At 42.6% G+C, this 19,709-nt stretch overlaps 1 protein-coding gene across 3 annotated transcripts in view; it reads right to left on the bottom strand.

The window, feature by feature from the left end:
- The window catches only part of LOC121438909 (TATA box-binding protein-associated factor RNA polymerase I subunit B-like), a 67,487-nt gene extending 50,665 nt beyond the window's left edge, over positions 1 to 16,822 (bottom strand). For 2 of the 3 annotated variants that reach the window (XM_041639409.1, XM_041639410.1), the window contains exons 1-5: positions 16,763 to 16,822; positions 15,057 to 15,155; positions 10,476 to 10,563; positions 3,588 to 3,685; positions 3,061 to 3,156 (exon numbers count right to left, since the gene is read on the bottom strand). In XM_041639409.1, the coding sequence (XP_041495343.1) occupies positions 3,061 to 3,156; positions 3,588 to 3,685; positions 10,476 to 10,563; positions 15,057 to 15,155; positions 16,763 to 16,780 (399 nt within the window). In that variant the 5' untranslated portion in view covers positions 16,781 to 16,822. Of the gene's footprint in view, positions 1 to 3,060; positions 3,157 to 3,587; positions 3,686 to 10,475; positions 10,564 to 15,056; positions 15,156 to 16,762 lie in introns of those variants that run through there. The other variant, XM_041639411.1, reaches the window with a different exon arrangement.
- Positions 16,823 to 19,709: the final 2,887 nt, after the last annotated feature.

Below are 19,709 nucleotides of genomic sequence, written 5' to 3'. Positions count from 1 at the left end.
CAGTTTGCAATTCCTGTCTTTTCAACTGCAGACTCATCTGTCTCACTACATACGTGACATTTCCTCATGGATGTCTAACAGTTGCCTCAACTTAACATGTCCCATGCCCAACTCCTGATCTCCCAGTCCCACCTGCCCTTTCAGTTTAAGGTGACTCCTTCCTTCTAGCTGCTTAGGCTGAGAACCTTGTAGTCATCCTGGATGCCTGCCTCCCACATCCCACCGCTAGTCCATCAGGAAATCCTCCTGGCTCTATCTCCAAAGCTCATCTAGTGCCCTACTCATCATTTCCTGTGCATTGCCAGCCCTCAGCCTGACACCACACACCAAATGTAGGCTTGGATCTCCTGTGTACTGCCAGGCCCCAGCCTGATGGCTCTCACTAAATGTAGGCATGGCTTGTGGGTCCCAGTGAGGCCTGAAGTTCAGCATTTCTTCCCCTCTACACCTCATGTTAATCCCAGTTCCAGAACCCCCTCATCTCCCTGGTAAGTCCCCCTGGCCATTCTGGATTATGTAATATCCTTCCTGCTGCTCCATTATACACACTTGTTGGCTTGTTCTGGAAATTTCCAGTTTATCCATAGCTTAAAAGTTGTAGGACAGGATTCTGATGCAGGCATCTCTAATTCTTAGAACAGCTGCATCCAGAGCTCTAGGATCACGTCTGTAGACTTACTGAGAAGCCTGTATCTCTGAGGATGGAACCCATGGAATTGAACTAACTGCAAGGCAAGTTCTGTCTGTGAGCTATATACCCCATGCCTGTTTCTATTTTAAAATATAATTCTCTCTTCCTTTCAAAAGGAGTATTGCTGTACTCGTGAGACAGAAATAATATTTACCCATGAGCTTCCAATTTCACTTCTTATTTCTTCACCAGGGTTTAGTGTGATAGTGTTCACCCAGGTGTTTACTCACACCAACAAAACTTTTGTCTCTAAGTTTTCAGTTAACCTAAAGAGATTAGAGTGTCACAGAGAACCCTAGACTCTCATTCCTATATTCTATCACAACATCACAGTATACAAAGACAACCACAAACAAAACACCAGGTGTGGGATTTGAACATCATGTCCTTACTGCTTTAAGTAATTCTCTCTTTTTCTTTTTTCCTTTTAAAGAGTCACCATAAAACCATACAGCATCTTTTGCTTTTCTGGACAAGCATGTGACTCATATATCCAGACAGGCTAGCATCCCATAACTTTATGATCATAAAATGTTTCTTTTTTCCAGTTAATTCAAACTACCTTTCAGGAGTTGCTTGAAGCTTATCATCTCCTATATGAGAGGGTCATTCCCTAGGTCATTTCCCTAAGTTCTGTCAGCATGGTTTGACTAACCTCAGCCCCAGGTCTACCCTAGTCACGGAGGATGCATGTACAGCTTGGGGGCACTGCCTCACTCACCTCTGTAGCCTATTCCTTTCATCTGGACCAGGACTCTCAGTCCTGGATCACTGACCTTTGCATACAGACCTATGAGGACCCGACCAAACAAGGAAATGCTGGGCCAAGCTCCCAAGTTCCTACCACACCTGAGTCACATGGCTTAGAATCTCATCTTAGCCCTGGAGGGTAGCAACCACTCATGGGACAAGTCTGTGGTTGGGACACTTGCCTTTGTCTGCAGTGGAACTGTTCTCAATTCCAAGGAAAAGGTACGATAACACATGTCTAAAGAACATCAGAACAAACTGCTCACAGACAGAGCGGCTCTAATAGGTGCTCTAATAGGTGGCCTGACTTCACTTCAAAGCTTCTGAGACAGACAAGAAGGGAGCTGGATAAGTAAGCAGGAATGTCAAGTCAAAGAAAGGACATGAGCAGGGCTTAGGGATGTGGTAGACTGCTTGTCTGGCATGCACAAAGCCCTTGGCCTGGTCCTCTACACATAAACAGGGCACCATAACTTAATGTCTGTTACTTTAGCATTTGGGAGGTGGAGGCAAGTCAAGGCCGTCCTTAACTACAAAACAAACCTGGCCTGGGATATATAAGACCCTATTTCTTTCTTTCTTTCTTTCTTTTTTTTTTTTTTTTTTTTTGGTTTTGGTTTTTTGAGACAGGGTTTCTCTGTAGCTTTGGTGCCTATCCCGGAACTAGCTCTTATAGACCAGGCTGGCCTCGAACTCCCAGAAATCCGCCTGCTTCTGCCTCCCGAGTGCTGGGATTAAAGGCATGTGCCACCACCGCCCGGCTGACCCTATTTCAAAATAAAACAAAATAAGCCAGGTGATGGTGCACGCCTTTAATCCCAGCACTTGGGAGGCAGAGGGATTGGATCTCTGTGAGTTTAACGCCAGTCAGGGATAAATAATAAGGTCCCTTCTCAAAAAACAGTAATACTACTACTGATAATAATAATAGGAATAACATATGCAAAAAATTCTAACAACAACAACAAAAAACAAGACAAGCAAACCCCACATACATGACAGGAGTCCCTCAAGAGCCATTCTTCTAGTCTTGGGGTAGAGCTCAGAGGCTTGGTGATTTACAGCTTCTGAGTTTGACCACAACATTGCAAAACAAGTAAGACATTCTGGAAAGTTCTGAGTGAGCTGGGTGTTGTGGCTATAATCCTAGCACTTGAAAAGCTGAGGCAGGTGGATTAACTGGAGTACAAGGCTAGCCTGGACTATAGAGTAAGATCCTGACTCAAAAAAAAAAAAACCAACAAAAACTTTAAAAAGGAAGCTGAGGGCGATGGTGGCGCACGCCTTTAATCCCAGCACTCAGGAGGCAGAGGCAGGTGGATCTCTGTGAGTTCAAGACCAGCCTGGTCTACAGAGCTAGTTCCAGGACAGGCTCCAAAGCCACAGAGAAACCCTGTCTCGAAAAACCAAAAAAAAAAAAAAAAGGAAGCTGAACTTTAAATGCCTGAATGTTCCAAATGGTTTAATAAACAGCCACAATTCACTGTCAAGTCGGGATCATTCCAGATTGCACCAGAAGCCTCTTCCCCAAAAACCTATAAACATGGACCACAGTCAGACAAGAAGCCACACACAGCACCTCTGTCTGCCACACAGGCAGATTTTGCTCCATGGCTCACCTTGGCTTTCTTTCTGCTTGTACGAACCGGGTTTTTACAATAGGCTTGCTTGCTCTTCTGAAGATAACGCTTCCAAAAATTGTGTAAAACTTTGTCCTAAGGTAGAAGGGAAGCAAGGGGTGCGTCATCATGATGGCAAACACAATCACATCTCTACCACACACGCTGTCCTCCTGTGCAGGTCACCTCCAATCAAATGCCTTCTCACCTGCTCTCCCTCATCAGGTACATGGGGACACTGAATAATAAATGCTTCACTTTGTTTCTCAGCGCAGGAGACTAAATATAGTCCTCAAGAGATACTTCTAAGTCTTGGAGTTAGGGGAAAGGATAGATAGACATTAAGATCACCACAGAGCCAGCCTATTCTTTTACATAATCTGGATCACAGAAAGGAAACAATTTATCCAGGACTACACTTCTAGTCAGGGCCAGAGCCCGGCTCTTCCTGCGGATTCCTCCCCAGGTCTACTCAAATCTCACACTTCAAACAACAAGGAGCCAACATCTGGACACATATGACTTACCTTTAGCTCTGGGCCTACTCCGAGGGTCTTCAGGGCCTCCGCCTGGTGGTAAAGTATGCACTGAAAACCTTCACACACATACCAATCCCAGCCTTTCTCTGAAGAACAGATAAAAAGCTTTAGATGCATACATTCCTAATTTACTATGGCTCCTCTACATAATGCAATTTCTGCTTACATATGCCAAAAGACTATTTCTGTGTCTCAAATAGTCTGTTCTTTCTTTGTGTGTGTGTGTCTACGTGTGGTGTGTGTACTTTGTCTTTTTCTAAATGATCTATCTATCATCTATCTATCTATCTATCTATCTATCTATCTATCCATCTATCTATGCATGTCTGCATGTGTGTCTGTGAGGGTGTCAGACCCCTGGAACTGGAACGGTTGTGAGCTGCCATGTGGGTGGGTGCTGGGAATGAAACACAGGTCCTCTGGAAAAGCAGCCAGGGCTCCAACTTCTGAGCCATCTCTCTAGCTCATTTTTATTTGTTTGCTTTTATGTTTGTTTTGTTTTAAATTAGGTCTCACTATGTGACTCTGTCCAGCCCAGAACTTGATTATGTATGCAGAACAGGCAGGTCTCAAACTTGTACCAGTCCTCCTACCTCTGTCTCTTCCTTCGAAGTGCCAGGAGCACAGATATCCACTACCATATCCAGCTGTGAACTCCAATCTGATGTATTCTTGATATATTTGTATATATTTATATTTAACAAAAGTAAGCATTCTGTTAACATATTGAATTGTTTTCAATTATCTATCATAAAGGCAGAAAACTTACTAATTGGCATATTTAAAAAAATAAACAGGTGGGCTGAAGAGATGGCTCAGTGGTTAAGAGCGTTGCCTGCTCTTCCAGAGGTTCTGAGTTCAATTCCCAGCAGCCACATGGTGGCTCACAATCATCTGTGGTGAGGTCTGGTGCCCTCTTCTGGCCTGCGGACAAACACACAGACAGAATATTGTATACATAATAAATAAATAAATAAATATTTAAAAAAATAAATAAACAGGTGAAATTTATGTTTGTTTGGGATTTCTGTTTGTTTTTGTTTTTAGTTGTTTTGTTTTGAACAGGGTCTTACTATGTAGCCCTGGCTATCCTGCAACTCAATATGCAGGCTGGTATGGAACTCACAGAGCTCTGCCTACCTCTGCCTCCTGAGTGCTAGGATTAAAGGCTTTCCCACCACACCCAGTGAGATTTAAGCTTTCAAATGTGTTTTACAATGCTCAAGATATTGCTATGTTGGAATACTTGGCCACTGCTTCTACCAATTTTCTGCTCCATTTCAACACATATTTTGGTCAACAAATGTAAGTGACAAGAACCAAGAACTGATGTGTGTTGTAGGAGCTGTGGGACTCTTCCCACAGCCCGGCTCCTGGCCGCTTGGCTAACTTATACCCCGAAATAACAACACACAAATTGTATTCTTTTAAACACTGCCTGGACCATTAGTTTCAGCCTCTTAACCCATTTCTAATAATCTATGTAGCACCACGAGGTGCGCTTACCAGGAAAGATTCAGCATGTCTGACCTGGCGGCTTGCTTCATCGCGTCTGCCTGGGAGAGGGGAGCAAGGCCTCTGAGCTCACTTCCTCTTCCTCCCAGCATTCTGTTCTGTTTACTCCACCCACCTATGTTCTAACCTATCAGGGCAAAAAATTTCTTTATTTAATTAACCAATGACCTTCCTCCATCAGATGTGCAGAATGAGCAATAGGAATATTTAAAGAAAATAAACTCCAAGTGGCATTCTGCTTTTGTGAAAATGGTTCTAGGTTATAGAGAAACTGAAAATAAGGAGTCTAGTACACACTGGTGCCTAGGTGGTGTAGGAGGTCCTTCTGTATTTGATGCATTGATGCTTCCAGGCTGCACAGTGATCTGCATGGCAGATTTGGCTGTAACTCAGATAAAAGATTTTACGTGCTGCTCGCTCATTCTCAGAGTTCAAGTGCTGAGTGCGGCTCCTACCTGGCGGCCCCAGAGCTAGCAGAAACGGTACAAACACCATTTTGAAATTGGAGAGAGGTGGAACATACAGCGCATCTGCAACCAAGCTGCTTAGCATTTTAAAAGCTCTTCTAGAAGTAGAGAACTACAGACAATGTAAAAAGGACAGATTCAGACATAAACGACCTCTAAATGGGTCACAGTATTAAATAAATGCATGTAGGCTTGAGAGAGAAAAGAAAAAGAGTATAAAAAGTCATAAAAATGTTAGTACTTTTAAAAAGGGGGTAAAGTCTTTAAAGAGACAGAGTACAGATAGTTATAGATTAAGACAAAAAACGAAAATAAGCCACGTAAAAATGGAAAATCCACAGAGAGTCTGGATTCTGTATATTGTTGTTTTCTTTAAATTTTTTGACTGTGAAGGAGCTAAGTACAGAGAGACTTTTCATTGTATGTGCTGCTAAGCTAATCTAACATGTATATTATAAAAGTATTAAGACTTCAGAATTTGGGTCAAGGATATGATGCTTTGGAAAAGAGGTTCTTTTGTTTTCACAGAAGATGAGACCCTGTGGATTGCTTCTAGACCAATATGGAATGATAAACCACACCCTCCTGAAAGGTTGCTGTAAACACCCTTAGAAAACTACTTCACCCAATTGCTGACTGAGATGAACCTAACACAAAGGATAAACCAAAAAGCACCTGATTAACAGCACCCCCATACAGCGCGAAGCAGTTTGGAGAGAAAAAATTGCGCCCATATTCCCAAATAGTGTTTATAACTGTTTTTTACATTTAAAGAGGGATATGATATAGATATGAATAATTTGCATTGGTATGGATTTTGATTTATTGATATAAATTTAAGGTCAATCTTGTTATATGTATATTTCTGCTCTTGACTAAGGTATTGTGATTGTGTAGTTCATTTAAAATGTAATGTATAATTAGGAAATATAGGTTGTTAATGGATAATCATCGATAATAGTCAAGCTTGTAGTCATGTTAGATTTTCTAGCTATTCATATCTTTCAAAGACTACAGAATATGGCATTTAAAATGTTTTAATAACTTAAGGCTTTTCATGACAATGAGACATGTCTGCTACTGGAAGCACCAATCTACTTCAAGATGAAGATAGGCATCGAAGAGGCTCCTTAGGGAGTTTGCTAGCCATGTGGGCAAGAAACTGCTCTTGCCTGGACTGCTTCAATGGACATGCAGTACCCACAGAGAGAGGACTGCTGAACTTGCCTAAAGGTGAGATGGTCTTTCGGGGTTCCTGTTTCATGATGGAGTCTGCGAGACATTCTGCAGGACACAGAAGAAAGTGACTAAATTGTCTTTAAAATTTCCTGCTTCATGAAAATGTCTGCTGAATACTATGGGCCTGTAAGCTGAAGATGGATGCCCCAACAGTACAGAATAACTTTGGGTGACTGTCTAGGCAGCAAGATGTCTCTGTCAATTCTAGAGTTTTGGAAGTTGTTTATAATGCACTTCCAGTTTACATAGGTAATATTATATCCTTCTGAAGTCTTTGATAGAGCTGAAGAATAGATAGTTATAGTTTTCCTTTGTTATGATAAAAGATAAAATAGACATAAATATTACATAAACTGTAATTCTTGCTTGATAACTGTTTTGCTATATGTAATTTTACTATGTTAAAGTTAAAGCCTGCAGCTCCCTTCAAAAGAATGGCACCCAGACGTGGATGACTGAACTCCACGTAAAGTCTGAGAAAGCTTGGGAAAGAATAAAGTAAAGCATGTTTTCTTGGTAGCAACAATTTCTCGGGTCTGCTCTGCTTGCTAGAAGCAAGCAAGCGCTCTCATCTAAGAGAGGCTTCCTGACTCAGCTTTAGCTGCAAAACCCTACAGCTCTTAAGAGGTCAGACATGCTAAATCTTTCCCAGGAAGCCACGACCTCGTAGTAAATACAGATTGATAGAAATGGGTTAAATCAAGATGTGAGAGTTAGCCAATAAGAGGCTAGAGATAATGGGCCAGGCAGTGATTTAATTAATACAATTTCTGTGTGATTATTTTGGGTGTAAGCTAGCCCGGTAATGGGAACAAAGGACTCACACTCCTTGCAACACCTAGGTACCATATGTGTCCTAAGCATTTTATTTTTTCCCTTTTAAAATGTGTGTGTGTGGTTTTGTGTGCAGTGTTTACAATTGTTGGTATATGTACACATGTAGGTGGGCTGTATGTAGCTATGTGCAGGTATGTGTAGGTCTATGATCAGTGGCAAGGTCTTCCTTGAACATGATGCATCTTTTAAAAATTACTATTATTTCACTTCATATGGATGTTTGCTTGTATGTATGTATGTATATGTACCACATGCATATGCATGCTGCCCAAGATCCCCTGGAGCTCATTTACAGACAGTTGTAAGCCACCAATGAGTGCTGGGAATTGAATGAAGGTCCCAACAAAGCAAGTGCTCTTAACCACTGAGTCATCTCTCCAGTCCTTCCACCTCTATTTTTTTTCTTTTTAACATGAGGTCTCTTAGTAAATCTAGAACTTACCGATTTGACTAAGATGGCTGGCCAATAAGCTTCAAGCATCTACCGGCCTTATTCCTTTCAATACTGGGGTTACAGACACATGCTGTCATTAGCAGCTTATATAAGTTTTGGGGATCTGTCCTCCAGTTCTTTTGTATGTCAGGTAGGTCACTGATGGGGCCATGTTCCAGCTTCTAAGTATTTTAAACGGACTATTCAACAACCTAAGAAGGCATATGAAAATCTGCCAAAGCAGTCAGAATTACATGTTAACTACAGTAATGACCAGCTGAAAAAATGTCACAGTGGTTAAGAACCTTGTGTTTTATCTGCCGCTGCCGGACAAATACAGAAATGTGTTCAAATGCACGCTATTCAAACTTCTCACACGGCTTCTGAGGTCTGCCTGACTCCCACGTAACTTCTCTGCACAGGGCGAAGATTCGAACTCCTTTCACTTGCCAGATTAACGCATAACACAAGATGTCCTTGTCCCCACTGACTGTCCAATCCTTCCGGGAAAGAGTCTCAGGGATAACCAAAAGCCTGTGGTTTCTGATGACCCAGAGGTTAAGAGGGTTTGACCCCCTTCGAGCTGTCTGTATGCACAGGGCTCCCACATAGTCATATAAACCTGGACACTGATTTTACACCACCCACAAGTGCCTGCTGTAACTAACAATGGGCGCTACTCTCCTTTCACAGGTAAAGTGCCAGTGACTACCGCCTTGACTATGAGACACACCTAACAGAGCGTCCAAGGTTCTGTAGACAATTTAAGCCCAAACTACACATTTTAACTACTTACATATATGAGTAACAATTAATCAAGTTTTACTCTGATAAAACTGAATAAAAATTATTCAGGTTTTAGGCTATCAAAAGTCACTACTGGACTGGAGAGATGAACGGTGCAATGAAAAAGAACATTCGCTGCTCTCAAAGAGGACCTGGGTTTGGTTTCCAGCACCTCAAGAGTGGGTCACAGCCCTCTGTAACTCCAGTCACAGAGGGTCCAACACAGACACTGGCCTGCACACACACAGGCATGGTACATAGACATATGTGTTGTAGGAGGCCGCTTGTTTGTTCCCGGTTGCTCAGCCCCAAAATAATGACACAAAAACCGTATTATTTACAATACTGTTTGGCCAATGGCTTAAACATATTTCTGGCTTCTCCTGACTCTGCCTTCTTTCTCCTAGCATTTTGTTTAGTCCCCTCCCCCTACTCTACCCTACCAGGCCAAGCCAATGGTATTCACAGCATACAAAGGGGAATTCCACATCACATACGTGCAGACAAACACCTACATACATATAATACATAAAATAATCTTTAAGTCGTTTTTTAAAATGTGTTAATATTTCAGCATTCTCTCTGATACTCATCTAAGAATGTCAATATAAGTATGTCATGTATGTCTATATGTATGTTTATATATATGCATACACAAATATATTTCTATGTCTGCCTTTATAGCTACCTTCTGTAGAACTATTTACTGTCATCATTAGGTTGGTGGTTTCTGTCTTAAAAATCTATCTGGTCCTAGTTAGTCACAAAATACAAATCACCAGCCAAATGTTCCCAAGCCTTCTCCATGACAGCCCATGGTTAGGGCTCACTGGATCCATAGCTACGCTGTAGCCATTTTAGGGAAAAATTAATCTTCCCTATTTTAAGAAGGCATATTCAAAATTCAATGTGAGAAATGGTGTTTTGAAAGTTGGATATAATGTTTAACTTGCCTAATGACAAGCCATAGCTGAGGCATTTCAGAAAGTGACATCCTGGTGACGGCACAGACAGGACAGCCAGCATGGGTACCACCTCCTGCACGCCGGCTGCCCACCAGAAGAGTGGCTTACAACACATGCTGCAATGCACTTGCTTCGAATTTTACCACCAGCCGTAACATCAAGTCGAGTTTGGGCTTTCTGCTTAAAATGTTGGCATTTTGACTGGAATTTATTTAAAATTTCATTTTGTAGACCGTGCAGTGGTGGTGCATGCATTTAATCCCAGAACTCCAGAGGCAGAGGCAGGCGGATCTCTGTGAGTTCAAGGCCAGCCTGGTCTATAAGAGCTAGTTCCAGGACAGCTAAGGTTGTTACACAGAGAAACACTGTCTCAAAAAAAAAAAAAAAAAAATCAAGCCGGGCAGTGGTGGCGCACGCCTTTAATCCCAGCACTCGGGAAGCAGAGGCAGGCGGATCTCTGTGAGTTCGAGGCCAGCCTGGACTACAAGAGCTAGTTCCAGGACAGGAACCAAAAAAGCTATGGAGAAACCCTGTCTCGAAAAATCTAAATAAATAAATAAATAAAAAATATCTATTTTGTGTCCTCAAAGCGTGAAGGAAAATGTGAGGAGAACCTGGCAGTGCGGGTGCTCACCATGCCTGCTTCTCTTCCTCAGCCCCCGGCAGATGGAGTTGATCTTGGTGTTGGGAATAACTGCAGTGCTCACAACTTCCTCAGACCGCTGCAGGAAAAAAACAGACAGTGAAGAAAAGAGAGCTCTATGCCCCTGAAGCAGATTCCCAGCATGCTCTGGGAAGTGTCTGGAAACAGACAGAGACTAGGCAGATGACAGTGAAGCCATACTATGCTGGTTAATCTTTATGCTGCTTTTTCACATAAAATGTTTCGGTTTCTAAAAGAGCCAGCACACAGCAGCCAAACAAATACACTTTTACTTTAAATGATGTAATTATATTTTAATTAAATATTGATTTAAAAAGCTGAGCATGGTGGCACACACCTTTAATCTCAGCATTTGGGAGGCAGAGACAGACGGATCTCTGTGAGTTTGAGGCTAGCCTGGTCTACAGAGTGAGTTCCAGGTCAGCAGGGTTACACAGAGAGATCCTATCTAGAAAACAAAAACAAAAGAAAAGTATTAAAAAGTAAATTTAATTTTTTAAAAATAAGGGAAACAATATATTAGCTTTTCAAAACAGACCAAGAATAAAATATATTCAATTTTTTATCCATGAAAAATACATTTTAGCATTAGATCAATTTATGGTTAGGGAAAGTGGCACGCATCCATAATCCTGGATTTAGGAGGTGAAGGCAGGAAGATCAGGAGTTTAAGGCCAGTCTGTGCTACACAGACCCTCCCTCAAAGCAAACAACAACAAAAACCAAACAACCAGTCAATTACTAATTCAGTGAGACTGCTGGTGCCCCAGCAACACACAGAGAGACTCCTACTTCTTGAAAAGCCGGGCCACGCCGGGCGGTGGTGGCGCATGCCTTTTATCCCAGCACTCGGGAGGCAGAGGCAGGTGGATCTCTGTGAGTTCGAGGCCAGCCTGGTCTACAAGAGCTAGTTCCAGGACAGGCACCAAAGCTACGGAGAAACCCTATCTCGAAAAACCAAAAAAAAAAAAAGAATGGATAAAGAAAATGTGGTACATTTACACAATGGAGTATTACATAGTGGTAAAAAATAAAAACATCTTGAAATTTGCAGGAAAATGGATGGATCTAGAAAAAAAAATTGAGTGAGGTAACCCTGGCCCAGAAAGACAAATATATTATGTAGTCACTCATAAGTGGCTTTTAGACATAAAGCAAAGAAAACCAACCTATAATTCACAATCCCAGAAAACCTAGACAACAAAGAGGAACCTAAAAGAGACATACATGGATCTACATAGGAAGGAGAAGAAGACAAGATCTCCTTTGAGTAAATTGGGAGTGTGGGGGTCACGGGAGAGAGTAGAAGGGATGAATGGAAGAAGAGAGGGGAGTGGAGAAAAATGTGTAGCTCAATAAAAACAATAAAATAATAATAAAACGCACAGGCTGAGATGTAATCCAGTTGGTAAAATGCTTGCCTAACATGCCCTAGCCCTAGGTTCAACATCCAAAAGCCAGCCTGGGCTACATGAGACCCTGTCTCAAACAAACATTATAAGAGACATGCTTCTAACATTAGGATTTCTGGACACACACACACACACACACACACAAACTCCACTAAAACAGTTATTGAGAAAAGACAGGTAGAACAAAGTGGTGGGAGGGGCTTCACCCTGAGCTATTTAGGACATAAACAACTAATGCAAAGCAGGGAAGGCTGAACATCCCCCATGAAGCTATCATCAGCAGACTGAATGGTTAGACTGTGGATTATTTACATTCCTAATACAAATCTGCAATATTTAGGATAACACAGTAAAAACCATCAAGACAAAGGACTTGGTGGTACTGACAAGTCTCCCTTTTCCTTTCCATACACAAGCAAACAAAAGACTGACTGGAAGCTGCTGAATGAATACTGAGAATATTAGTGATTTTTGCTTTCATTTGCATAGTTTTCCATTTCCTACTATGATCACGCATTGTTCTTATAAAATCTATTAAATTCATAATTTGAGCCCATATTTTTATTAAATACTTAAGAACTTGCAAACAATATATGGTGTCCTGACTAAAACACACCAGGGAAAATGCTTTCTAATCAGAAGGCTTTGCTGGAATTGTTTTCTGTGCCAAGAGCTTGAAGAATCAGGCACAACAAACTGAGGGAAGGGCAAGGAGCTTCCACTTGTTGCAGTACACTGACTCATTGGTCGTTTCTTCACCCACTGAATCAACACTTCCACACCACACAACCCTAGGGCGCACCAGCTGTATACTATTCTACAAGCTGAATATGACTGGATTAGTGTAAAGCCAACGTAACAATGGAAGTTGTACACACAGAGGTTTGCCTATTGTGTGAAGGGAAGATGAGGTTCAGGGCCTTTCACAAAAACATGTAGAGACCAGGGATATAACTAGTATGGCACATGCCTATTAGGTCATCCCCATACACAGTAGGAAAAAGAAATATCACCCACCTTCAAGGACTGTACATTATTTTATTAGGTTGAAAGTCTTTTTGTTTGTTTTATGGTTTTGTTTTGTTTTGTTTCAAGACAGGGTTTCTCTGTGGCTTTGGAGCCTGTCCTGGAACTAGCCCTTGTAGACCAGGCTGGCCTCGAACTCACAGAGATCCGACTGCTGGGATTAAAGGCGCGCACCACCACTGCCCGGCTGGGTTGAGAGTATTAAATATGAAACTAGATAGTAATATTATATTCTTTCAAACTAAAAATGAGGGTAGTAGATTTAAAAGAAAGAACCAAGAAGCATTAAAGTTAGAAATAAAAGAAGTCATTAGTTGCGGTTGTTCAGTTTGTCTAAAAATAGGCCCTGACTCCACCTGCAAATGGCAACTCTTCCGTCGTGACATTCTGCTCCTCCACTATATTTACATCTGGACAACAGTACAAAATTAAGAGTGACTAAACCACTGGCGCCTCAACAAGCATCAAAGCAGAGACAAACCGCACAGGTTTCAAGTGTCCAATCTGATATATCTGTGTACACGAGTATTTACACATCTTGATGAGACATGTCTCCATGAGACCATCACCATCATCAAGGAGATTAGCGCTCAGTCATTCCCTAGTGCTCTTTCTCGGTTGAGTGTCTATCTTATTAATATCCTGCCTGACTAACAGAGATACAAACAAGCATCTGAGCTGCAGACTGAATAAGTCACCTCAAGGAAACACACTTGTGTGGGGCTAGAGATGGGCCAGGGCTAAGTGCATGTGCAGGTCCTGCAAAGGACCCTTGGGTTTCCACACCTATGTCAGGCTGCTCACAAGCTCCCTCTTCTAGACGCCACAGGCACCTGCACTCACACATATAGACATACCTTTTTATAAGAGAAAAGCACTTGCATAACTGAGTTGTCACCTAAATTATCTATGCTTCTGAAGGGTTTTGTTTGTTTCACATCTTGTGCCCAGATTTTTAGTTGTAACACTGACTTAGGAAGGCAAGTCAGGCCCCCACCACACTCAACGTTGGGGCACAGTCACTCTTTAGCCCCAACTAGCCTTTCTGACCAAGCAGTGAAGGCAGCACGTGTTCCTTCCTGGCTCTGCACTTCCAGCAAATCCTGTCCTATGGAGAACAGTCCTGACATGCTTAGCTGGTCCAGCAGCAGGCTGTCCACGCTGTGATTACTGTGGCTGAATTAGAAGAGTATGCTTGCCAAAATAAGACCTAAAACTTTAGTGTGAAGATGGCCTCATTTACCAAGGTTAACAGTGCAGAGTGACACTCTCTAGTTAGGAAACAGGGGTGATGGGGTGAAATGAACCCGAGAGTTAGAAGACTGAGATTCAAGTCCCACCTCAAGTCTCTGCACTCCTGTGTGTTAGCGAACTAGCTCAACCGGTGTCAGGTGTTGGGGCAAAGGCCTTCAGTCCCACCTTTTTTGGGTCTCTGAGTTGGAGCCCAGCCTGGTCTACAGAGTAAGACTGTGTCTTAAAACAAAAAATAAAAACAACAAAACCACGAATTCGACTGATGAGCTTTACTTGCTGTCTAGGCATAACACTGTATGTCACAGGTTGTTGTGAGGTAGGGACTACATAAAATATGAGAAAGTACTTGGTACTCTTAAAGGAACTACAGAGATAAGCCCCCCATCACCTCACATCCAAGTCTCTACACTAGTGCAACACATTAAAAACTTCTTTCAAGTGTAATGTTTGATATATCCATACACGTATAGTCTATATGTAATATTCATTTATAAATGTAGCTAAACACATATAATTTTTTGAGACAGGGTTTCTCTGTGTAGCCCTGGCTGTCCTGGATCTTACTCTGTAGACCAGGTTGGCCTCAAATTCAGAGAATCACCTGCCTCAGCCAAGTGTGGGGATTAAAGGCGTGTACCACCACTGCCCAGGGGCTCGATATAATTTTAAAATTTCATCTCCTATCTAATTTGCAAGGTTCTTAATCCAAGACTGTACTCTTGAAGACTGTTTCTATTCTTGGAATTTGCCCATTGAATGAGTAATGAAAACAGATCCATTTTTAGGAACTAGGCCATGCACCAGGCTGAAACTGCCATTTTAAAAGCATAAGCATATTCACAAGTGGCATGTTACTTACGTCTGTGACATTGTGGCAGGAAGTGCAATAGTATTTTCCTTCATCGGTAAGGCCCCAGGAGACAGCAGCACACTGTGAACAGCGGTCTGTGAACGATTTCTGTAGAAAAGAGAAAACCTGACTGTCAGGCTGGTACACTGCATCTTAAACCTCATGGTTCTAAGTTCTACCTCTAGGATTCCTGGTGATTTCATCCCCCAAATTAAAAAAAAAAAAATCACAAAGTTAAAAATACATAGGACTATCTAAAAATAAAAAATTCAGTCTCTTTAGTAGTAAGAAACACTGTAACTATTCCACAAAGCTACTAAAATATGCAGACTGAGAACCAAGAAGAAAAGCTAGACAAGACTAAACTAGAAACAAAGAAACAGGTAAAGTTCCTTGGAAGCGGTGGGGGAGAGAAAGATGACCCAGCATATGTAAGCAAAATAAAAATGCGAAGAGTAGAAACCCTGTTGGCATTTCCTTGGTAGCACTGAAAATCTACCAAGAAGTGGCTGTTTCAAGTTCTGGTGCATTTAGGCAGCACTATCAAGGGTATCAACTGTATGTGTATGAGACGTGGAACCGTGTGCTGCGGGGCTCCATTAAGGAAAAGGAGCACAAGATTCACCCATGCTCTATATGGATGGATCATGGTGGATTGCAATTTCAGTTTTATCAACTTATTCTCTAAACTTTAACCATCCATCATACAACATTTATTGGTATTATACTTAGAGTCTACTATGAGACCCTCTATCATTATTCTGCCAGAATACACACAGAGAGACTTGGATCCAAAACCTTTGGTGTTTGAGTTATGGGTCGTTACTGAATATGTCTATCATGTAAAGGTCATTTGAAGTTCAACAACATCTTGATCACTTTTATAATGAGGTATAGATAGGTACACGTGCTGGATAGGTTTGTGTCAACTTGCCACAACCTAAAGTCATTTTAGGAGGAAGCCCAGTAGGGAAAATGCCTCCATAAGATTGAGTTTCTTAATTGGTGTTTGATGGGGGAGGGCCCAGCTCACGGTAAGTGGTGTCAGCCCTGGGCTGCTGGTCCTAGGTTCTATAAGAAAGCAGGCTGAGCAAGCCATGGGGTGCAAGCCAGCAAGCAGCACTCCTCTAAGGCCTCTGCATCAGCTTCAGACTCCAGTTCCTGCCCTGACTTCCTTAGATGATGTGCAGTGTAAGCCAAATAAACCCTTTCTTCCCCAACTTGCTTTTTTGGTCATGGTGTTTTATTGCTGCAATAGAAACCCTAACTAAGACAGCACACTGGAATGTCCTCTGCAGGGGTTTGGAATCGGTACCCGGGACAGACTGATACGGGTTTCTTGGAGGAATCCCAAGTTCAGGTTCTGCCCTTCCTCACCCCAGCCCAGCGTCAATGGGAGCTTTGCTGGATGGTCCATTCCAGAGAGGATGAGCCATGGAGGTGGCCATCCCACAACCCCACAGCTTCATCCTTCTCCCGACCCACGCCCCAAGGGCACAAACACTCCACCCACCCGCACCCGCACCCTCCCCGAGTGGGAAGGTGGCCTGGTTCCGGGCCGCGTGGCCACCGCCCCCTCGCCCCGCCCCCTCTGTGGGTCACCGCCCCCCGCCGACGCCTCCTCCTCGCGCTGCTCCTCCTCCGCTTGGCTCCCTGGGCTCTTTCAGTTAGGGAAACGTCGAGTCAGACCTCCATGCGGTCCTCTAGGTCCTTACCGCCTGCTCCAGATCCATCGCTGCTTAGTCGCCGCCACCGTTACCTAAGGCAGCGGGAGCCGCTTCCGGGAGAGGCGAGAGAGTGCTCCGGCCAGAAACACAGCCCCGCCTTTGCGTTCCGCTAGTCTTCGGTGCCGCCCTTTGTGCTCCCAAAGCCTGGGTCTTGAGCTGCCTGCCGGCAAGGCAGGAACAGGGCCAGACTCCTGAGAATTGGCTCAGACCTACGAGAAGGTGTCTTATTTATTTATTTTTGGTGGAGTATGTGTCGAGACAGGGTTTCTCTGTGTAGCCCTGGCTGTCAAGGCGCTCTGTAGACCAGACTGACCTTGAAATCACAGAAATCCTCCTCCGTCTGGCTGTCGAGTGCTGGGATTAAAGGCGTGCACCACCACCTCCCGGCTTCTTGGGGTTTTTTTGTTTTGTTTTGTTTTGTTTTTTAACATATTCTCCTAATGTCTGAAGTAGAGAACACATTGTTAGAGCTGGGTTTCTATTTGGAATTTTTTTTCTTCTCCAGGTCTTAAGAACCAAAGCCTTGTGTATGTTTGTCAGGTGCTTTACACCACCTTGCAACCTAGGTAGCGGATCATGATTTTTTTTTTTCTTGTGCCTCCACTTTCTCCTGTGTAAAAACTGTATATATTTACCTGTAAATATAATTAGATCTCACATAATAAAGTCTCGATAAATTTCATACGTTCCTTCGTTGAACACTCGAATTCCTTGCTTCATTCCTTAAATCAAAATCGCTTTTTAAATTTTGGGGATTTACCTATAAACAAAGTAACTCTCCTCTTTCGTCAAGACTATATTTGGGCTTTTAAGATTCTTATTATTTCATTTTTTTGTTTGTTTGCTTTTTCAAGACAGGGTTTCTCTGTGTAGCCCAGGCTGTCCTGAAACTCACTTTGCAGACCAGGCTATCCTGGAACTCAGCAGAAATTCGTCTGCCTCGACCTCCCAAATGCTGGGATTAAAGGTGTACACCTCCATTGCCTGGCTATATTTGTTTTAAATGCTAAAGATCTTATCCTGGGTCGGTAGAGATGAATGCTGAGAGGGACTTTAGGTGATAAAGTTCTCACTGATCTCTGCTTCCCAATTGCTGGGATTAACTCTCTGGTTTGAATTTTTCAAAGAAAGGGACTTTTTTTTAGAAAACACATAATTTAAAAATATACAAAGAGAAGCTGGGTGTTGGTGGCACACGCCTTTAATCCAAGCACTTGGAGACAGAGGCAGGCAAATCTCTGAGTCCAAGGCCAGCCTGATCTATAGAGTGAGTTCCAGGACAGCCAGACTAGCTATATCAGAAAAAGGTTTAGGGCTGGAATGTTGCTCGGTGATTGGTGTGTGTTTGTCATGTAGAAGACCATGGACTCAAGCTTCAAGACTGGAAATAAATAAATAATTGAGACAACAGCAAGACAAAGAAAAGACAAAGTCTCCATGACTATTCATCAATGGATTTGTGTTAACCAAGATACCACACAAGCCAATAAGGCAGAATCCAGTTAGAAAGACAAGGCAGTGGAGTGAAGTAATCCCAGCTCCTCTGGAGGCTGAGCAGGAGGACACTAAGTTAGAGTCACCTGGGCTATGTACGTAATGAAACCCTGCCTAAAACAAACAAAACAAAACAAATGAAACGCTGACGAGGAATAGCAGTGGTAGTGGAAAAGGTAGTCAGTCTCTAGATATATAGGCAAAAGCCAAACCTGGTGGATTGGGTAAGGCAAGGGTTAAGATGGACTGTAACTCTCAGGACCTGTCCTGAGCTGCTGGGAAAAGATCGCCTTTACTGAGGCAAACAAATAAATCTATCTTCCACCTAATCACAGTGGAGGAGAAGACAATATTCTGTTTTGGTATACTTCTTAGTGTGGTCTTGTCCCATGTTCAGGTGGGGCCCTGAGGACCACACTGAATTGATGAGGGGAAAGGGCATGTCTGGGGCTGAACATGGGGCTGACCAGGGTAAGATTACTAGGGAGGGAGTGTCCAGAGAGAAAAAGGTCCAAGGACTGAGGCCAGTAAAGGACCGTGAGAATGAATGTCCTTGACACAGAGGAAAACCAAGAGTACAAGGCACCCTGGAAGCCAGCAGTGTCGAAGAGGAAGACCCTTCACCTGCACCAGAATATAATGCATGAGTAATAAAAACACAGAGACAGAAATTGGGGTTCAACCTGAAAAGCAAAGCAGACAAGCCACTAGAGAAGTCTTACCTCTACCACAGCTGGGCAGCCACAGACTAAAACAGACTAAGCCTCTCTCTCCTCCCATTTTATATTCCCTCTAGTGCTGGGATTAAAAGTGTGACTCCATAGGACTGGAATTAAAGGTGTGAGCCACCACCATCTGGATTCATTTCTGCTTTGATCTTGTGTAGCCCAGGGTGGCCTTGAACTCACAGAGATCCATTCGACTCATATCTCATTGTCATAAAAAAAGAACATAGTTTAGTAAAACATCTTAAATGTCATATTTGTAGATCTCTGAAGTGTTTGAAGATGACCTGTCTACCTAAAATATATCTTTATTTAACCTTGAAATGTACCTAATGTGACTACAGTTTGATAATACTAAGTGATTAACTTCTAACCTGCATTTCCTTGTTATATGAAACAATTGGTAATAATAATTTTCAAGGACTAGAAATTTGCAATACATTATTAAATGACTTATATAGGTACAATACTTGAACAAGAGTAGAAATGTATATATCATATGTTCTAACAAAAGCAATCTCGCTGGGCGGTGGTGGCACACGCCTTTAATCCCAGAACTCGGGAGGCAGAGGCAGGCAGATCTCTGTGAGTTTGAGGTCAGCCTGGTCTACAAGAGCTAGCTCCAGGACGGGCTCCAAGCTACAGAGAAACCCTGTCTCAAAAAACAAAAAAACAAACAAACAAAAAGGCAATCTCAATATACAAATCTATATACA

This window comes from Microtus oregoni, unplaced genomic scaffold, assembly GCF_018167655.1.
Source record: "Microtus oregoni isolate MIOR12 unplaced genomic scaffold, Mior012 000058F_ref0000040, whole genome shotgun sequence".
NCBI classification, from domain to species: Eukaryota; Metazoa; Chordata; class Mammalia; order Rodentia; family Cricetidae; genus Microtus; species Microtus oregoni.
Note: the sequence above shows the minus strand (reverse complement) of the source record. Positions and strands in the feature narration are given on the sequence as shown.